This window comes from Podarcis erhardii, assembly GCF_964252035.2.
Source record: "Podarcis erhardii genome assembly, chromosome: 2".
Taxonomy (NCBI): Eukaryota; Metazoa; Chordata; class Lepidosauria; order Squamata; family Lacertidae; genus Podarcis; species Podarcis erhardii.
Genome location: NC_138498.1, coordinates 16,202,064 through 16,218,188, shown reverse-complemented (window position 1 = coordinate 16,218,188; position 16,125 = coordinate 16,202,064). Strand labels below are relative to the sequence as shown.

Here is a 16,125-nt window from a genome sequence, read left to right as displayed (position 1 = left end):
CCTGGAGGTAATCATGACTCCTGGAGACTGCTGCATACCCTGAAATGTTGGCAACATCACTTGGGTGGGGTTGGGGCGAGAAAGCAATATATGTAAAGAAGATTCTTACTTGTACTAATCTTGTCTTGGGCTGTATCTGCTGAAGTACTTTGAAAATCTGCGGAATTTCCATTGGGCATTTTCAGCATTAATGGCATATGAGTTATTTGTTAAGTGCTCAACAAAAGTGAAAATGTGGGTGCAGAAACAGTCATTGTTTGCTCAAACATGTTCATCCACCAAAGCAAATGCTAGGACACTGAAAACCATTTCATGCCGAGTCTCTCCCTTTCTTTTTCCCTAGATTTGCCAGCAAAAGCAAATCTGCAACCAGCATTGGACGCCAGGGTAATTTCTTTGCCTCTCCAATGCTGAAATGAAGCATGGTTTCATACTGAACATCATCCTGCAGTCCGATTATGAACAGCTGCAATAAAATCTGAAATTGTTCCTTCGCTTGTTCCCAGCAACATTGCGTACTAGGATCAACTGTATACCATTTTCAGTTAAGAGACTTTATTTTTATTCTGCAGTGTATAGTATCTATTGCCATATTACATTTATGAGAAATAACTGGCAAACCCCTATATAGGGAAACTGCAAAAAGTTCTTTTTTAAATGTTTTCTGTAGCTCGGATATTATCTCCAGCTGTTCAAAGCACCCCATTCTTGTTTCACTTGTGCATTGTTGTTGGAAATGATACATTTTTGCACCAGCAGTAATCTTCCTTGTTTCAAAGAACTGTGCATGTTGAACTTTCCTGGTTAGTCTTTTTAAGTGACTTTTAAGTAAGTAAACTGAGAAGTTGGTTATGTGAAAAATGGAAACCCGGTGTTCCATAGTACATTCTTGACCTTCTTCCTTGTGCACCAGAGGAGGGCACAGAGTAAACAATAGGATACTGAATTGAGCATCTTAATCTTCACCTGCAACCTTTCAGAAACCTGGCTTGGGTTATTTTAACTGCCTAGATTGCTGATAAAAGCATGTGTTAAGTGTGGAAACATTTTAGTCATGTTGTAGCCATAGCAGTTTGGTTTTACCCTTGTATTTATTTTCTGTAAAATCCTGGGCTTTTAGCAGGATACTTAATGGATAGAAGATGAACATGTTGTTTGTTTGTGAGATGCAATGGAAGACTCAACCAGTTTAGTTTTTCCCACAAAGGTTTGTCTTACCAACACTTGTAAACACACCACTGATTTTGCAAGAGTGTCTTATTTTGTGTTGTGGCCCATCAAAAAAAAGTTTAATTGTATCTTAACATGACCCATATTATTTTGTGGAGTATTGAATTGTATTTCCATAAAGTGTTTCCATAAAGTATTTCAGGTTAATGTTTGCAATGCTTAGTGTCTCCCCCAAATGCAGCAGCGTTGCCCGTCCATCAGATTAATAGTTTTGTACTTCCCTGTTTGCGCATAACATTTTAACCATGGTTTAGCACAAGCAAAGTGCCCAAGAAAAACAGGGCTCCTGGGCTCCTCCTCCTGGGTGGGCAGAAGAAAGACTTCACTCGCATTTACTTTCATTTTCCAGAATCATGGCTTATTGCATACGAACCAGAGATTGTAGCAGAAAACAAACTGTTCAGTTTCTAAACAAATAAACTTCAAGCCATGGGTTTTGAAGCTGGCTAGTTTAACTAACCAGTTTGTTTTGAACCACAATCTCTGCCTTGTATGTAACAAGCCATGGTTCTTTAAAAGTAAATGTAAACACCATCAAAGTCCTTCTGGTTTTATGACATAAGCACTAAACTAAACCATGGTTTAGAATTATGTCAACCAACCCAAAGATTTTCAATGGCCATTGTCGTCGTACCATGCTCAGAGCAATGGAAGATGGGAATAAATGGAAAGAACACCTGCAATTCCTGTATCTCATTGAATAAGGCTTAATTAGGAAAACCACATTTTTCCAGCCTATGTTTGTTGCTGTTCAGTGCAAACTGTCCTTTATCATTAAAACAACTGTAGACAAGTCACTTGAGTTAATGCAGTTATTTTTTGTTATATGGAACCTTCTCAATAACTTTTTAACGACAACTAAAAATATTAAAACTCTTAGATCATCTTGCTCTGTTTCTGGAATGACATGTTGAACTAAGGTTAACTTATAAGCTACATTCCCCTATCTTAACTTCGAAGTGTTCTCTGCTTCCTATAACAGATGGGTATCTGCTCTGTGTTCTGTTGCTCAGAATGTTAATGGAAGTGGAACCCATTTTTAAGTCCTCGACATTTACACCAAAGAACAAGAATCAACAGGAAGGTTGGCAGAAATAAATGGCTTGTTTTTGCAATGAAAATTGGGGGGGGGGGGAGAGAATAGTCCCCATAGGATCTGCTGTTGGACACTTACTAATTTGCTCAAATATTGCCTAGAGTTTGGGTGGGTGAGAGATCCAAGTTTGCAGGTTAACTCCAAATTAGACTAAAGAACCCCTAAAATTGATCCCTTGAAACGAAGCACAAGGGCAACAGAAGGGAGAGATCACATTCAGTTGAAGTGCAAAGTAATGCATGTATGGCCAGAAACCTTGAACTTCTCATACAAATGCATTCTCCTTGGTAGTTATAGTTATTTTGAGGTTAACGGTAGAAAACAACTATGCTGTAACAGGGAAAAGGTGATAGGGAAAAAAAGTAAAGAAATAGCATGTTGCAACCACGGTTAAAAATAACTAGGAGTTTTTATCTCCCACACAAACACTGTATCCTGGGAGGTAGAAAAGTGCAACGAAAATGACTTTGGGGTTCAAGCCATTTTTGCAATAAAGCTCAGATCTCTTGAGTACAAACAAGATAGAAGAGACAGCAAAGAGTTATCTGTTAAATAAGAACTTCTGGCACTTCAAATGGGCTTGAATTACAGTTTCAGGTCAATCATAGTTTACTTCATAGATGTTAGCTTATGGAATTTATTGCCACAAAATATGGAGATAGCCAGTAACTTTTTAAAAATAGGTTTGTGAAGGGAAGAATTATCAAGTGCTGTAGGTTCCTATTGATAAATTCAGTCTTGATCAGAGGAAATAAACTGCCCATGCTTATCATGTCGCTGCTTGAATTTCACAGTCTTATATGGCTATGGTTGGAGACTTAATGATGCTGGACTCAATAGAAATTTGGCCTGGTCTAATTTTTTATTGCTGGCGGTCCTGCTTTTTAACTCCACCTTGTGTGCAGTAAGAGCAGATAGCATATTTCGGGAAGAATGTTACACAGAACCAAAACCCAGCAGCAATGAAAACAAATCCAGTTTCTTTCAATCCTACTTTCTCAGAATGTATTTTGCCCTCACAGCTGAAGATTCCTTCTTCAGTTAATTACACTACTTTACAGCCCTTTTAAAATGTGTGTTTTTTGGGGGGGGAGAGTATTGGGTAGTTGTTTTTATTTTGATTATATATTTTGTGGTTTTGTATTTTTTTTTTTGTTCTGTGAACTGCCTCGAGACCTCAAGTTATAGGGCGGTATATAAATCCACTAATTAATAATACAGTAAGGAATGTATACTAAAATGTAGCAAGGCTGACTGAGAAGCACCAAGTCTTTACTTAAAATTTTCAGTGTAAAGAGATTGCTGCAAAAGAATCTCCCTCTAAAAGGATGCCCTGCCTGTCAGAATACAGATTTCAAGGGGTAGAGGGCAATACCTAATACTCTGTAGTTGCTGAAACAAACTCTAATTACCAGCAGTACAGCTTTATGAAAGCCAGAGGTTTTATAAGGGTGGCTTTAAATAAAAATACAAAAGGGAATGTTGACTTTTCTACAAAGTTGGATACGGGCAGAATGGCTCTGCCATAGCTGGTGTGTTATCTGCTGCTAACCCAGCTTTGGCAGGTTATATTCATACTTCTTTCTACAAAAGGTGAACTTACTGGCTATGATCTCCTCTTTTCTCCGTACACTGGATTATTGGGATTAACGCCTCAGGCAGCTAGGCAAGGGGCACCCACTTACCAAGAAGAGAGCAAAGCCTTCCAGCTACTTTATGTAATTGAAGCTAAAAGACCAGCACTGCCTTCTAATCTCAGATTAAGTGTTTTATGCCAGACATTGCTGTTCCAGGGCAATGAGGGAAATGCTACTGATGAAACGATAACTAACCGACTACTCTGCGTGCTGAAACACTGGCACTTGTTCCCTGAGGAAGGGCGCATATGAAATAACTGCTCCAAGGGTTAGCGTTCACAGTGCCCCCCTTAGCAATTTGGGCCCTCTAAATTATTGGATTACAGTTCCCATCATCCCTGACTACAGACCATGCTGGTGGGAACTGGGACTCCAACATCTGGAAGGCCAGATGTTAAGCCACCCAGGTCAGGGGCTGCCTCTGCATGACAAGCGATTTGCGTATACCACCTTACAGCACAAGTTGTGGAGCTTTCACCACATAAAACACAGGCTTTTGTTAAGCCGGTGGTTTTCAACCAGTATGCCGTGGCATCCTGGGGTGTCTAGAATGATAGTCGTGGGCAACATGGGCCTTTGTTCCTCTTTCCCTCCCTCCTCTGATGCCCTCTTGCATCTCTGCCTCCCAAAGCCTTGCACGGCATATCAGTTAATACCTTTAACCCTGCTCCACTGAATTGAAATTTCAGCCTTCACGACATAGGAAAACAGCCAAGTAAACAGCTATTTTCGTGGAGGAGGGTCGATATATTAACTGATATGCATGAAATTTCAGATACAGCTATATAATCCCTAGTGAGGCATTTCCCCCCAAAACAGTTTTTTATGAATGCCCTACTGAACACCCAATGCTTTTCAGTGGAGCAGGGTCAAGATATTAACTGATGTGCATGAAATTTCAGATATAGCTATATAATCCCTAGGTAAAGGTAAAGGGACCCCTGACCATTCAGTCCAGCCGCAGACGACTCTGGGGTTGCGGCGCTCATCTCACTTTATTGGCCGAGGGAGCCAGCGTACAGCTTCCGGGTCATGTGGCCAGCATGACTAAACCGCTTCTGGTGAACCAGAGCAGCGCATGGAAATGCCATGTGCTTTCGAACTGCTAGGTTGGCAGGAGCTGGGACCGAGCAACGGGAGCTCACCCCGTCGCAGGGATTCGAACCGCCGACCTTCTGATCGGCAAGCCCTAGGCTCTGTGGTTTAACCCACAGTGCCACCCGTGTCCCTAGTGCGGTAAAATAAGACCTTTGGAGCAGGCATTTTAAAAAAAGTTTTTTTATGAACCACCCTAGTGTGCAATGCCTGTCTGGGAGCCAAGTGCCCAGCACCAAAGGGGAGCCTTTCCTCCATGCAGGCCCACAGCTGCCTCTCAAAGTGAGTTAAGTTGTCTGCCTCATGTTCACCTTTGGCAAGTCTCTCAGGCTGCTAAGGCTGGGAGCATCCTCTTCCCAGGCCCCTGGGCATGAGGAGACACCTCTCTTTGGGGCGGGGGGTGCAGCTCAGAGACCAGAAGGGAGAGTGTTTGAAAGGGGTGAGGGGCTGCCAGCTCTGCAGGCAAGGGGTGACACAACTGGGCTCCCGCAGCTCAGAGCACGTTTCCCCACAGGGGAGCCTTAGAAAGAACGCAGTTTGTCAAGGGAGCCGTGGACTCAGAAAGGTTGAAAAGTTGTGGTTTAAGCCATTGCATGAGAACAGCCTGGGAGCTAAACACAAACGCCACGGCTGTGTACAATTTAAAATGGTCCCCGTGCTACAGCTGTTTTATGTTCAATGTCCCAAAGAGCGTTTCTCTGATCACTTCAAGCTGATAGGCCACAGCACGGGAGTCTTCTGCAAGTAAGCCTGAAACGCCGCCTCTTTCCCCCATCTCTTCATGGCTGCTTTTTCGAGGATTGGAATCCCACTGATAAAATTGAGCAAGAACCACACCAGCAGCGGTGAGGTGACGCTGAAGTATTGCCAGCCACGTAGTACTGGAGTGGCCGACACAAAAAGTCCTGTCCACAGCAAGATCTCGCCCAGGTAGTTGGGGTGACGGCTGTAAGCCCATAGGCCACTCTGGATAAACTTCCCCTAGGGAGATTTTAAAATAAAAAGTGTCCGTTTTATTGTGCAGCCTATCTCCATAGCTGGTTCCAATTACGAAAGAAATTCACTAGTTGAATATATGTGCAGAATTCAGTCGGCTTATCCAAATCAATACCAGTGAATACCCACATACTAAGCAGGATCTCTTTTCCTGCCTAGCTACCTTCAGCAACGAATATGCATTGCCAATTCCAAAGCTAGCATCCCTATCAGCAGGATTGCTGTTATCACAAAGAGCCAATCTCCCCATGCTTGATTGGCTAAGATTTCCAAAGCAAGATTCTGCCTAATGAAGTGTCTCTTTTTTGTGAGAACATAGCTTTTCCTAATTGGACTCTTAGACATCCTACATTAAGGAAAAGGTATTTCAGTAGAGAGATGCGAGTATGTTGTCTCTTAGCCCAAGCTTTAATTGGGTGGCTCTGTAAGCTATTATTAATGTAAGAACAGTAAAGACGTTGGAACCATGTCTACCTTTAGATTTATTTTCCTCTTGTTGGGTCTGGGCCTTTGATTCTTGCTTTGCCAGAAGAGCTAGCTTTTGATTGGTTTAAATGCTTCAAACTGATAAAACCATGTTACATCTAGGTAAACTAGCAAATCATGTTACATCACCAGTTGAGTTGTACATCTAGTCTCTGTTATGCACGTGAGGTCAATTCCTTCATCCACAATCAAGTCATGGATGGCAGCGGTCTTACAAGTCACTGACCTGGCATTGCACAACAGCACCTTAAGGTCATGTGGGGCACCCTTGTTGAGACCTGTATACTTCTGGTCAGGACCAGAGTAGCAGACAGGGATGATCTTCAGAGAACGACTAAACATGCCTCCTTGGTAATGACATGGTCTGGTCCTAGTGTACAAACTCCTCCTGCCTATGAGCACTGAGATCCTGTGTCCTATTGCATCTCCCCCTATAGCCAAGGGCTCCCTAAAGACAACTATCATGTAGCAGAGAACCTCACAGCCATTACTCACAGCGTTGTCAGGGTTGCTTCTGAAATGCCACTTCTGTTGGTCAGCTATAGCCTCTGTAACGAACCCCACAGCCCAAATGCTCCATCCAAAATAGTCCCAGAATCCAAGGGGCTTCTGGTGTTTCTCCAGGTTCAGCAACAGAGTGGGAAGCAATGTTACAAACACCCATATACCTGTCAAAACATGAAGCCAGGATAGATTAGGCTGCATACATTTGCAAAAACAACAGGACAGACAAGACTGCACACTTACTTGGGAGCAAGTTCCGTCTTACTCCTGAGTAGAACTGTGCTGTAGGCCTGTAACTTAGCAGCTGAGCCCAGAAATATTATTATTTCTGTCACGCTCTGGAACGCTCTGTCACAAGAGACCAGGGCCCTGCGGGACTTGACATCTTTCCGCAGGGCCTGCAAAACAGCTGTTCCACCAGGCCTTTGGTCAAGGCGCAGCCTGACCCCCCTCCTTTGGCAATCTGCACAGAATTTGCTTATTGGTTGCCATAAATTTGATTTTAATTACCGGTAATTTTTACAATGAAATGTTTTTAGAATCGTTGGATTATTTTGATTGTTGTTAGCTGCCCTGAGCCCAGCTTCGGCTGGGGAGGGCGAGATATAAATAAAATTTATTATTATTATTATTATTATTATTATTATTATTAATTGAATTTATATACCATCCTATACCTGGAGTTCTCAGGGCAGTTCACAAAACAAAATCAAAATATAAAACTGCAAAATATATAATCAAAATAAAAACAACAACCCAATAACCCCCCCCCCAAAAAAACCCCACATTTAAAAGGGCATAGGATGTCAATCAAATCAACCAAAGGGATGGTTAAAAAGGAACGTTTTTGCCCGGCACCTAAAAATGTATAATCTTTTCTTCCTCTTAAAATGTCATCACATTCCACCTTAAAGTCCAAAGTCCCATTAGCAAAGTTCTGGTTTGTACATGTTCAAGTGCATCCTACATCTTCTGATATGTTCTGTAAGCTAAATTCTGCGATCTGAATACCGTATTTTTCGCTCTATAACACGCACCTGACCATAATACGCACATCGTTTTTAGAGGAGGAAAACAAGGGAAAAAACATTCTGAATGAAACAGTGGATGTATCATTTTTGTGCTTCATGCTGTGGCCACAGACATGTGATCTGATGGTGAATTTGGGCTGACCCAATGCAAAGATCCTGAGGATCCATGTAGATCCATGCTTTTTAACCACGTTTTTGCACCACTGCAGCCCCAGGCAACAGTGGGTGCGTGATTTTTGGGGGGCAGGCTGTAGCCATGGACATGCTATGTGATCTGATGGTGAATTTGGGCTGACCCAATGCAAAGATCCTGAGGATCCACGTGGATCCATGCTTTTTAACCACATTTTAAGTGGGGAGGGAAGGAAAAACACAGAAGGGACAAGGAGCAGGAGAGGGGTGTGCAGAGAAGCAGCTGGCTAAGAATGCAGGAGAGGGGTATAACGGGGAGGGAGGAAAGGAAGGCAAAAGTTTTCCCTCACCTACCCACCCAAGCCAGCCAGCTCGCGCTCTCTCTCTCTCTCTCCCTCCTGCATGTTTTCACTCTGCTTTCCCCTCTGCTTGCCTGGAGGGGAGGGGCTTTCCCTGCTCTTTTTGAGCAAACACAGCAAGGAAACAGAGGTGGGTGGGCAGTAAGACCCTGAGGCAGAATGCCGGAAAGCAGCCGCTTCCTCTTTTCAGGTTTCCCTTCTAGGAGACGCGCGATTTGATTTTTGCCTGCTTTTTTTGCCTCCCCTCGCACCATTTGGCTCCAGGGACCACACATTCGCTCAATAACACGCACAGACATTTCCCCTTCCTTTTTAGGAGAAAAAATCTGCGTGTTATAGAAGGAAAAATACGGTAATTGTGACTGCTTGGGCACAGGTTCCCCCCACCCCTCTTCTGCTAACCAACTGGAAGGTGCTCCCCAGAACATTAAGGCACACTAGACCCATTGATTGACGCAAGTCCTGCTCAGTTCTGGCTTCTGATTGTTAAAGACAAGCACCACTAAGAGAAACAACAACTAGGGTGAAGCTAAAAGATGTGAAGCACTGAAAGCCAGCAGCAGGGGAACGAAAAGACATTGTACATTAAAAGCCCATCAAAGCAACAGTGACTTCCACTGCTTAAGGAAAAGCCACAGAGGGAGCCTGGTGGATCTTGATGAGAAGAGCACTCCAGAGCTAAATAAAAACCATCTTGCATTCACCCAGTGGCTATCCTGAGTTGTCCTCGGAATTTGATCTGAATTCCCAGAAAGGTCCATATTACAGCAGGCAGCCCCTAACAAGGGTTACTGGACCTAACCCATTCATAGTAATAATAATAATTAATAATAATAATAATTTATTATTTACATGCTGCCCATCTGCCTGCGTTGCCCCAGGCACTTTGGGTGGCTTCCAACGAATTAAAAACATTAAGCACAGTACAGTGGTGCCCCACAAGACGAACGCCTCGCAAGACGGAAAACCCACTAGACGAAAGAGTTTTCCGTTTTGGAGGCGCTTCGCAAAACGAATTTCCCTATGGGCTTTCTTCGCAAGACGAAAATGTCTTGCGAGTTCCTGCGGGTTTTTCCCCTTTTCCCGCCCTTTTCCTAAGCCCTAAGCCGCTTATCAGCTGATCCGCTAAAAGCCGCTAAACCGCTAATAGCACTAATCCACTAAGCTGTCAATGGGCTTGCTTCACAAGACGAAAAAACCGCTATACGAAGAGCCTCACGGAACGGATTAATTTCGTCTTGCGAGGCACCACTGTAAAACGTCAAGCATTAAAAACTTCCCTATACAAGGCTGCCTTCAGACGACTTCTAAAAGTCAGATACAGTCATACCTTGGGTTACAGACACTTCATATTGCATTTTTTCGGGTTGTGGACCGCCGAAACCCGGAAGTACCGGAACGGGTTACTTCCGGGTTTTGGCAGTCGCGCATGTGCAGAAGCGCTGAACTGCAACCCGCATGTGCGCAGACACGCCACTGTGGGTTGCGGATGCTGCGGGTTGCGAACGTGCATCCCGCACGGATCACGGTCGCAACCCGAGCGTCCACTGTAGTTGTTTATTTCCTTGACATCTGATGGGAGGGTTTCCATAAGGTGGGTGTGACTATTGAAAAGGCCCTCTGCCTGGTTCCCTGTAACCTCACTTCTCGCAATGAGGTTAACAGCCAGAAGGTCTTCAGAGCTAGATCTGCGTCCGGGCTGAAAGATGGAGGTGGAGAAACTCCCTCGGGTATATGGGACAGCACCAACTCTTTGAATTGTGCTCAGAAACGTTCTGGGAGTCAATGTAGATCCTTTAGGACCCGTGTTTTATGGTCCTGGCAGTCGCTCCCAGTCACCAGTCTGGCAGCAACATTCTGGATTAGTTGTAGTTTCTGACTCACCTTCAAAGGTAGCCCCACGTAGAGCACATTGCTGTAGTCTTTAGGGCTTTCAAGGTTAGTAGAACCATCTCTTTGAGCCCAGAAATAAATCACATGGCACACTAAGCATGTGTAAGTTAACTTGTTCAATGCTTCCGGCCAAATTTCACTGGTGAGGGGATATAGGTTTCAGTTCCAAACTATCTACGCCTTCACCTTGCATTGTCCAGTGTAGGAAGAAAGTGCCGGAGTTTTCTCTGACGCCGTTGAATCGCCTGTCATGTCCCTCCTTCAGGATCCGTAGGAAGAGGAAAAGCCCCAACCTGAGAATAGCAGAGATAATTGAACATATTTGAAATGGTGTTCATGATTATATGGAATCAACCAGAGCCTTCCTAGGCCTCAGATAACAGCTGGCAGTGCCTGCAGCTTTGTGACTGCCACATTTTGGTGACTCTGGTCTTCTGTTTCAACAGAAGCCTAATAAAACACAAATATTGGAGAAAAAGCCATTTCTGGCATGGAAATAAGTCATGGGGAAAGCTATGTTCAATGCATTTAAAAATCAAAAACCTGTACTAAAGAATAATGCTGCAACCTGAACAAACTAAGCAAATCCATCTGATTGTGCATAATTATTCGGCATTTTTACTGTTACAAATAATATGTTGCTTCTGGGAGGGATAAGAACCTTTGAAGAAAACTCGAGCCCTGCCACCGCCACTGAAAATTGCACCAAACAACAACTCTGATTTTAAATAGGCATTGTCCACACACTGTCAAACGTATCTTGACAACTATAAGGGCTAGAAATTTGTTCCTTTTTTGTCATTTAAAAAAAGCAACACGGCATGATAGCTAAGATTCTCGGGAAACCCAACCCTACTTGTATTTCTGTGCTTGTGCAAAATCACAGCATAAATGCAGCCCACTTGTGTGGGATCGTAGCTGGAGCTGCAGCCATAGCCTGAGGAGTAAATCAATCGGTAAGAAGTGACCGGATTTTAAAAGCCTTTAAAAATAAATAAATGCAGTGCTTTGATTTTTACATACAGTTCCATCAACACTGTTAACCCCAGAATAGCATTCATTGGCAATTCCATCAAGCTCTCCTGGCTGCAGGCACACGAGTCGAGGTGATGCATCGTGGAATTGGCTCAAACTCATCGCTGCCTCTGAAACAAATACACAGCTCATTGGAAACTCACCTGAGGCCCCAAATAGTCACCAGCCCTGTCTGGACCTGCTGCCGAAGATGCTGTGCATTGCCCCATCTGAGGCTCAGGTGTGCCAGCAAGATGAATGTCCCGCTTCCTAGAGAGGCAGCAAGAGCAACATCAGAAGCTAAAACAGGCAAAAGTCATCACAGGGGCTCTTGAATGCTGCACTGGTGTGATACAGGCCTTGCATTTCATAGAACCATAGAATTGTAGAATTGGAAAGGGACTCCAATCCACAATCCTGAGATTAACAGTCTCATGCTCTACCGATTCTCCATCCTTGTACTGAGCTATCCTCAAGGTCTGTAGCAGGGAAGCATTAATAAACTCCTTTAGTGCAGGGGTCAGCAAACTTTTTCCACTGCCCCTCAGACCTTGTGGGGGGCCAGACTATGTTTTGAAGAAAAAAATGAATGAATTCCTATACCCCACAAATAACCCAGAGATGCATTTTAAATAAAAGGACACACTCTACTCATGTAAAAACACGCTGATTCCCCGACTGTCCGCGGGCCAGATTTAGAAGTTGATTGGGCCGGATCCGGCCCCCGGGCCTTAGTTTGCCTGCCCATGAGTAAGAGGATGCTATATTCTCTCCACCCAAGTAGCGGCGACTGAATACTACTGTTTCATATTCCACTACATCTAATCGCTATCTTATGGATATTAGCCATTTGCAGCTTCTACTTGATCTCTGGCGTGCTTGCTCTATAGAGCTGCCGTCTTAGAAACACAGCAGTGCTTTCTCTTTTTGGAATCTGAATGCTACTCTTATATTCCGGCCTGCCCACCCCACCCCACCCCAACAGCTGATTATGATGAAAATAATAAGAAGAAATGACCATAATTTAAGTGTTTGGGTACAGAGGTTCTCAGTGTTTCTAAGGAGAGGGCTGCACAGACTTCCCACAACCCTCCAATACTATGATCTGGCCTCAGTTACAATAGGCCTCTGACAGAGCTGAACACACTGCGTTTGTGAGCTAAAAGCTTTCCAGTCCTAGGGGGCATCGCCAATCGCTCCACGGGGCGGCTGGGAAGCTAGTTATTTCTGTGCAAGTGGTATACCATACAGATTAGGCAATATTCACCCCTATAAAGGTAAAGGGTAAAGGGACCCCTGACCCTTAGGTCCAGCCGTGACCGACACTGGGGTTGCGGTGCTCATCTCGCTTTATTGGCCGAGGGAGCCGGCGCACAGCTTCCGGGTCATGTGGCCAGCATGACTAAGCCGCTTCTGGCGAACCAGAGTAGCGCACAGAAACGATGTTTACCTTCCCGCCGGAGCGGTACCTATTTATCTACTTGCACTTGATGTGCTTTCGAACTGCTAGGTTGGCAGGAGCTGGGACCGAGCAACGGGAGCTCACCCCGTTGCGGGGATTCGAACCGCCAACCTCCTGATCGGCAAGTCCTAGGCTCTGTGGTTTAACCCACAGCGCCACCCGTGTCCCATATTCACCCCCATACAATGGCTCCAAGTCTGCTAAATCTCCCATCAGCTCTAGCAAGCAGGGCCAGAAATCAAGGATGATGGGACTGTAGTTCGGCAACATGAGGAGGGCGATACATTCCCGGTGCCAGCTCTAAGGACACCTGCTCATACCTTTTAAAGTCAAAGCTGGAAGAGGGAAACTGGCATGGGTACCAAGAGCCATCTAATCCAACTCCCTTGCAATGCAACTTGTCATTGCACCAACTTCGCCTCTGTAATGTTTACCCCTGGTTACTGGAAGTCTCCCTTCAGGCGCGGACTTTGGTAATACGGTGCGCTGTTTTGGAAAACCATTAAAATGATAAACACTGAAATTCAACCAGGGGGATACGAGGAAGTCACTTAACAATGTCAATAAGATTGGTTTAAATAAGATTATGATGTTTGTTTGTTTGTTTGTTTGTTTAAAAATTTGTGGAATATCAATTTAAAAAATTGGGGGGGAAATATATGGTGTGCTGAGTGAGGACCAAATTTGGCACTGTAAATATTTATTTGGCGCCCTCTTGCTAGAAGTGCATGCTCTCAACCTACTACCTCACAGTTGTGGCAATCTGCCTATCTGACCGGGGTCTAACTTTGAGTGGGTACCCATATAAATATGAGTATTATTATTATTATTATTATTATTAACCCCGTCAGCTCGGCACCCTGTGCAGGAAAACTGCTCTCACCGCCCTAAATCCGGCGCTGCTCCCTTCCACTTCAGCTTCCAGCATGCTACCCTATACAGTGGTAGCTCGGGTTACAGATGTTTCAGGTTACAGATGCTTCAGGTTACTGACTCCGCTAACCCAGAAATAGTACCTCGGGTTAAGAACTTTGCTTCAGGATGAGAACAGAAATTGTGCTCCGGCGGCGCGGCAGCAGCAGGAGGCCCCATTAGCTAAAGTGGTACCTCAGGTTAAGAACAGTTTCAGGTTAAGAACGGACCTCCAGAATGAATTAAGTTCTTAACCTGAGGTACCACTGTACAGTATATCATATGCTCTAAAAGCCTAAAGGCAGCAGGGAGAAAAGGGATTAATTTCCCCCTTGGCTGATGAGACAATATGATCCCTCCCAGCAGCCCTACTTATTTTGATCTGTCAGCGAAGGCTTGTTCATGTAGAACCACTCAGTAGGGTCTGGTGCTTTATAACCTTGGCTAGTGCAATTCTTTGACTTAACCAGGCTTGGTGTCCTTTAAATAACAGTGCCTGGAGCGCAGGTTTAATCAATGTGAGTCAGTGGGTGCAATTCTCAGCATCCTTCTTTGCTTCTTGGGGGACCCCAGAGAAACTGGGGGTGCTGATGACAGGGAAGAGTTGAAGGGGCCCGCAAAGAAAACGTAACATTTTTTGCCAGGAAGAGCTTGCTAACTATTTGGTGTCATTTGGGTTGGCCTGAATAAAGGTGGCTGTGGATTTTATTAACAACTTTTATCCCTTTTGCTTTTTTAAACTGCGCCTGTGTTACCTGTTACCTGTTATCCCAAACGGGTCTTCTTGATAGTGGCGCCCGCCCCATGGAACACCCTCCCATCAGATGTCAAGGAAATAAGCAACTATCTGACTTTCAGAAGACACCTGAAGGCAACCCTGTTTAGGGAAGTTCTTAATGTTTGATTTCTTGCTGTGGATGGCATATAAATTAATTATAATTATTATTAGCTACACAGCCTTCATTCCGAAAAAGAAAGGGGGGTGGGAATGAGCGGGATCTGGCAGTTTAATTCTATTTATTTCATTTATTTTATTAATCGCATCCCGAGGGAGGTTAATGCGCATTTACATGGACTGGAAAGCAAGGTTTCTCGCAGAAGAAACCTGCAGATGCGAGAGGCGGGCAGAGCAGCGAAAGGGGCGCTGCAACAGGTCCAAAAACACGGGGAAGCGTGGCCGCACGAGTCGCCCTGCAGCGCCCAGATCGCTCCCCACGAGGTCCGCCAGCAGATCCCGCGCCGTGATCCATCCCAGGTCGGACCCGGAGCCCCGAAATCCCCGCTCACCCGCCAGGTCGAAGAACTTCTCGGTGCGGAGCGCGGCGGCGGCCGCCCACAGGCCCCACTGGAGCGCCAAGTCCACGGACGCCAGCCAGGCGAGAGGGACCAGCGCCATGGCGAGCGGATGTCCTGGAACGCGGCGCGGATAGAACCCTCCGAAGTATCCTAACTGGACGCCGCCAATCGCCGGAGGGCGGCTCCGCGTCGTATCCAATCGGCAGTCGAGCGCCGCCCCCATGGGGAGGAGCACGTGGGCGACTGAGATTGCTGTACTCTAGTCTAGCTGTTGACCGGAGGGTTTTATGAGATTAGCAGCAGCGTTCTCCTCTTCCTCATAATGCAGACGCATTTGTGGCTAGGGTAGCTTTTAGTATTTGCAGGAGATCAAGGCAGTGGGTCGATACCAGGGCCGGATTTAGGTTTGATGAGGCCCTAAACTACTGAAGGGAATGGGGCCCTTTCTATGTCCAGCTGTCCTTTGTCAGCAACAAATTGTCGCTGGTTTTGGTGTTGAATATCTGCTATATGGTAATTTAAGGACCTAAGAGGTATCTAAGCCATTTGCACTTGCAGAATGTAGGCACCCTATATATAGAAATGAGCAAACCAGTGATATTTTAGGGAGCAGGCGGCAGGGCCCATGACTTACATTATAGGAGCCTACACAACACAAAACACTGCTGCTGTATGTTGGTTTTATTTTATTTGTTTTTTATCTTATATTTTGGAAATGTACATCCAGTTGTTGTTTTTCTTATAACCCATCCCCCCCACCGCAAGAGAGTGGGACCCTAAGCTATAGCTTGTTTAGCTTATACATAAATCTGGCACTGCTAGGCTGCATCAACAGAAGTCCATCGTCCCCGATCAAGGGAATTAATAGTACCACTCAATCAATTTATCATTTCTTGTGTTTGACTAAAAGCTGCCACAAAACCAGCCCAAAAAATATGCAAATCCCAACTAAGAAAGACCCTGAAATAAGCAACCATTTACC

At 44.9% G+C, this 16,125-nt stretch overlaps 3 protein-coding genes across 5 annotated transcripts in view; 1 reads left to right on the top strand and 2 right to left on the bottom strand.

Annotated features, from left to right (window-relative positions):
- RACGAP1 (Rac GTPase activating protein 1) overlaps window positions 1-2,027 on the top strand; it is a 61,087-nt gene extending 59,060 nt beyond the window's left edge. For all 3 annotated transcript variants that reach the window (XM_081849693.1, XM_081849694.1, XM_081849695.1), the window contains exon 17: window positions 344-2,027. In XM_081849693.1, the coding sequence (XP_081705819.1) occupies window positions 344-419 (76 nt within the window). In that variant the 3' untranslated portion in view covers window positions 420-2,027. The remainder of the gene's footprint in view (window positions 1-343) is intronic.
- The window catches only part of AQP6 (aquaporin 6), a 150,676-nt gene that overhangs the window by 58,504 nt on the left and 76,047 nt on the right, over window positions 1-16,125 (bottom strand). The window lies entirely within an intron of this gene.
- Window positions 5,621-15,294, bottom strand: LOC309335043 (uncharacterized protein). The gene is made up of 5 exons (XM_081849959.1): window positions 15,135-15,294; window positions 11,638-11,743; window positions 10,646-10,752; window positions 7,036-7,208; window positions 5,621-6,039 (listed from the first exon to the last, which is right to left on the bottom strand). The coding sequence occupies exons 1-5, from the start codon at window positions 15,241-15,243 to the stop codon at window positions 5,761-5,763; spliced, it is 774 nt and encodes a 257-aa protein (XP_081706085.1). The 5' UTR covers window positions 15,244-15,294; the 3' UTR covers window positions 5,621-5,760.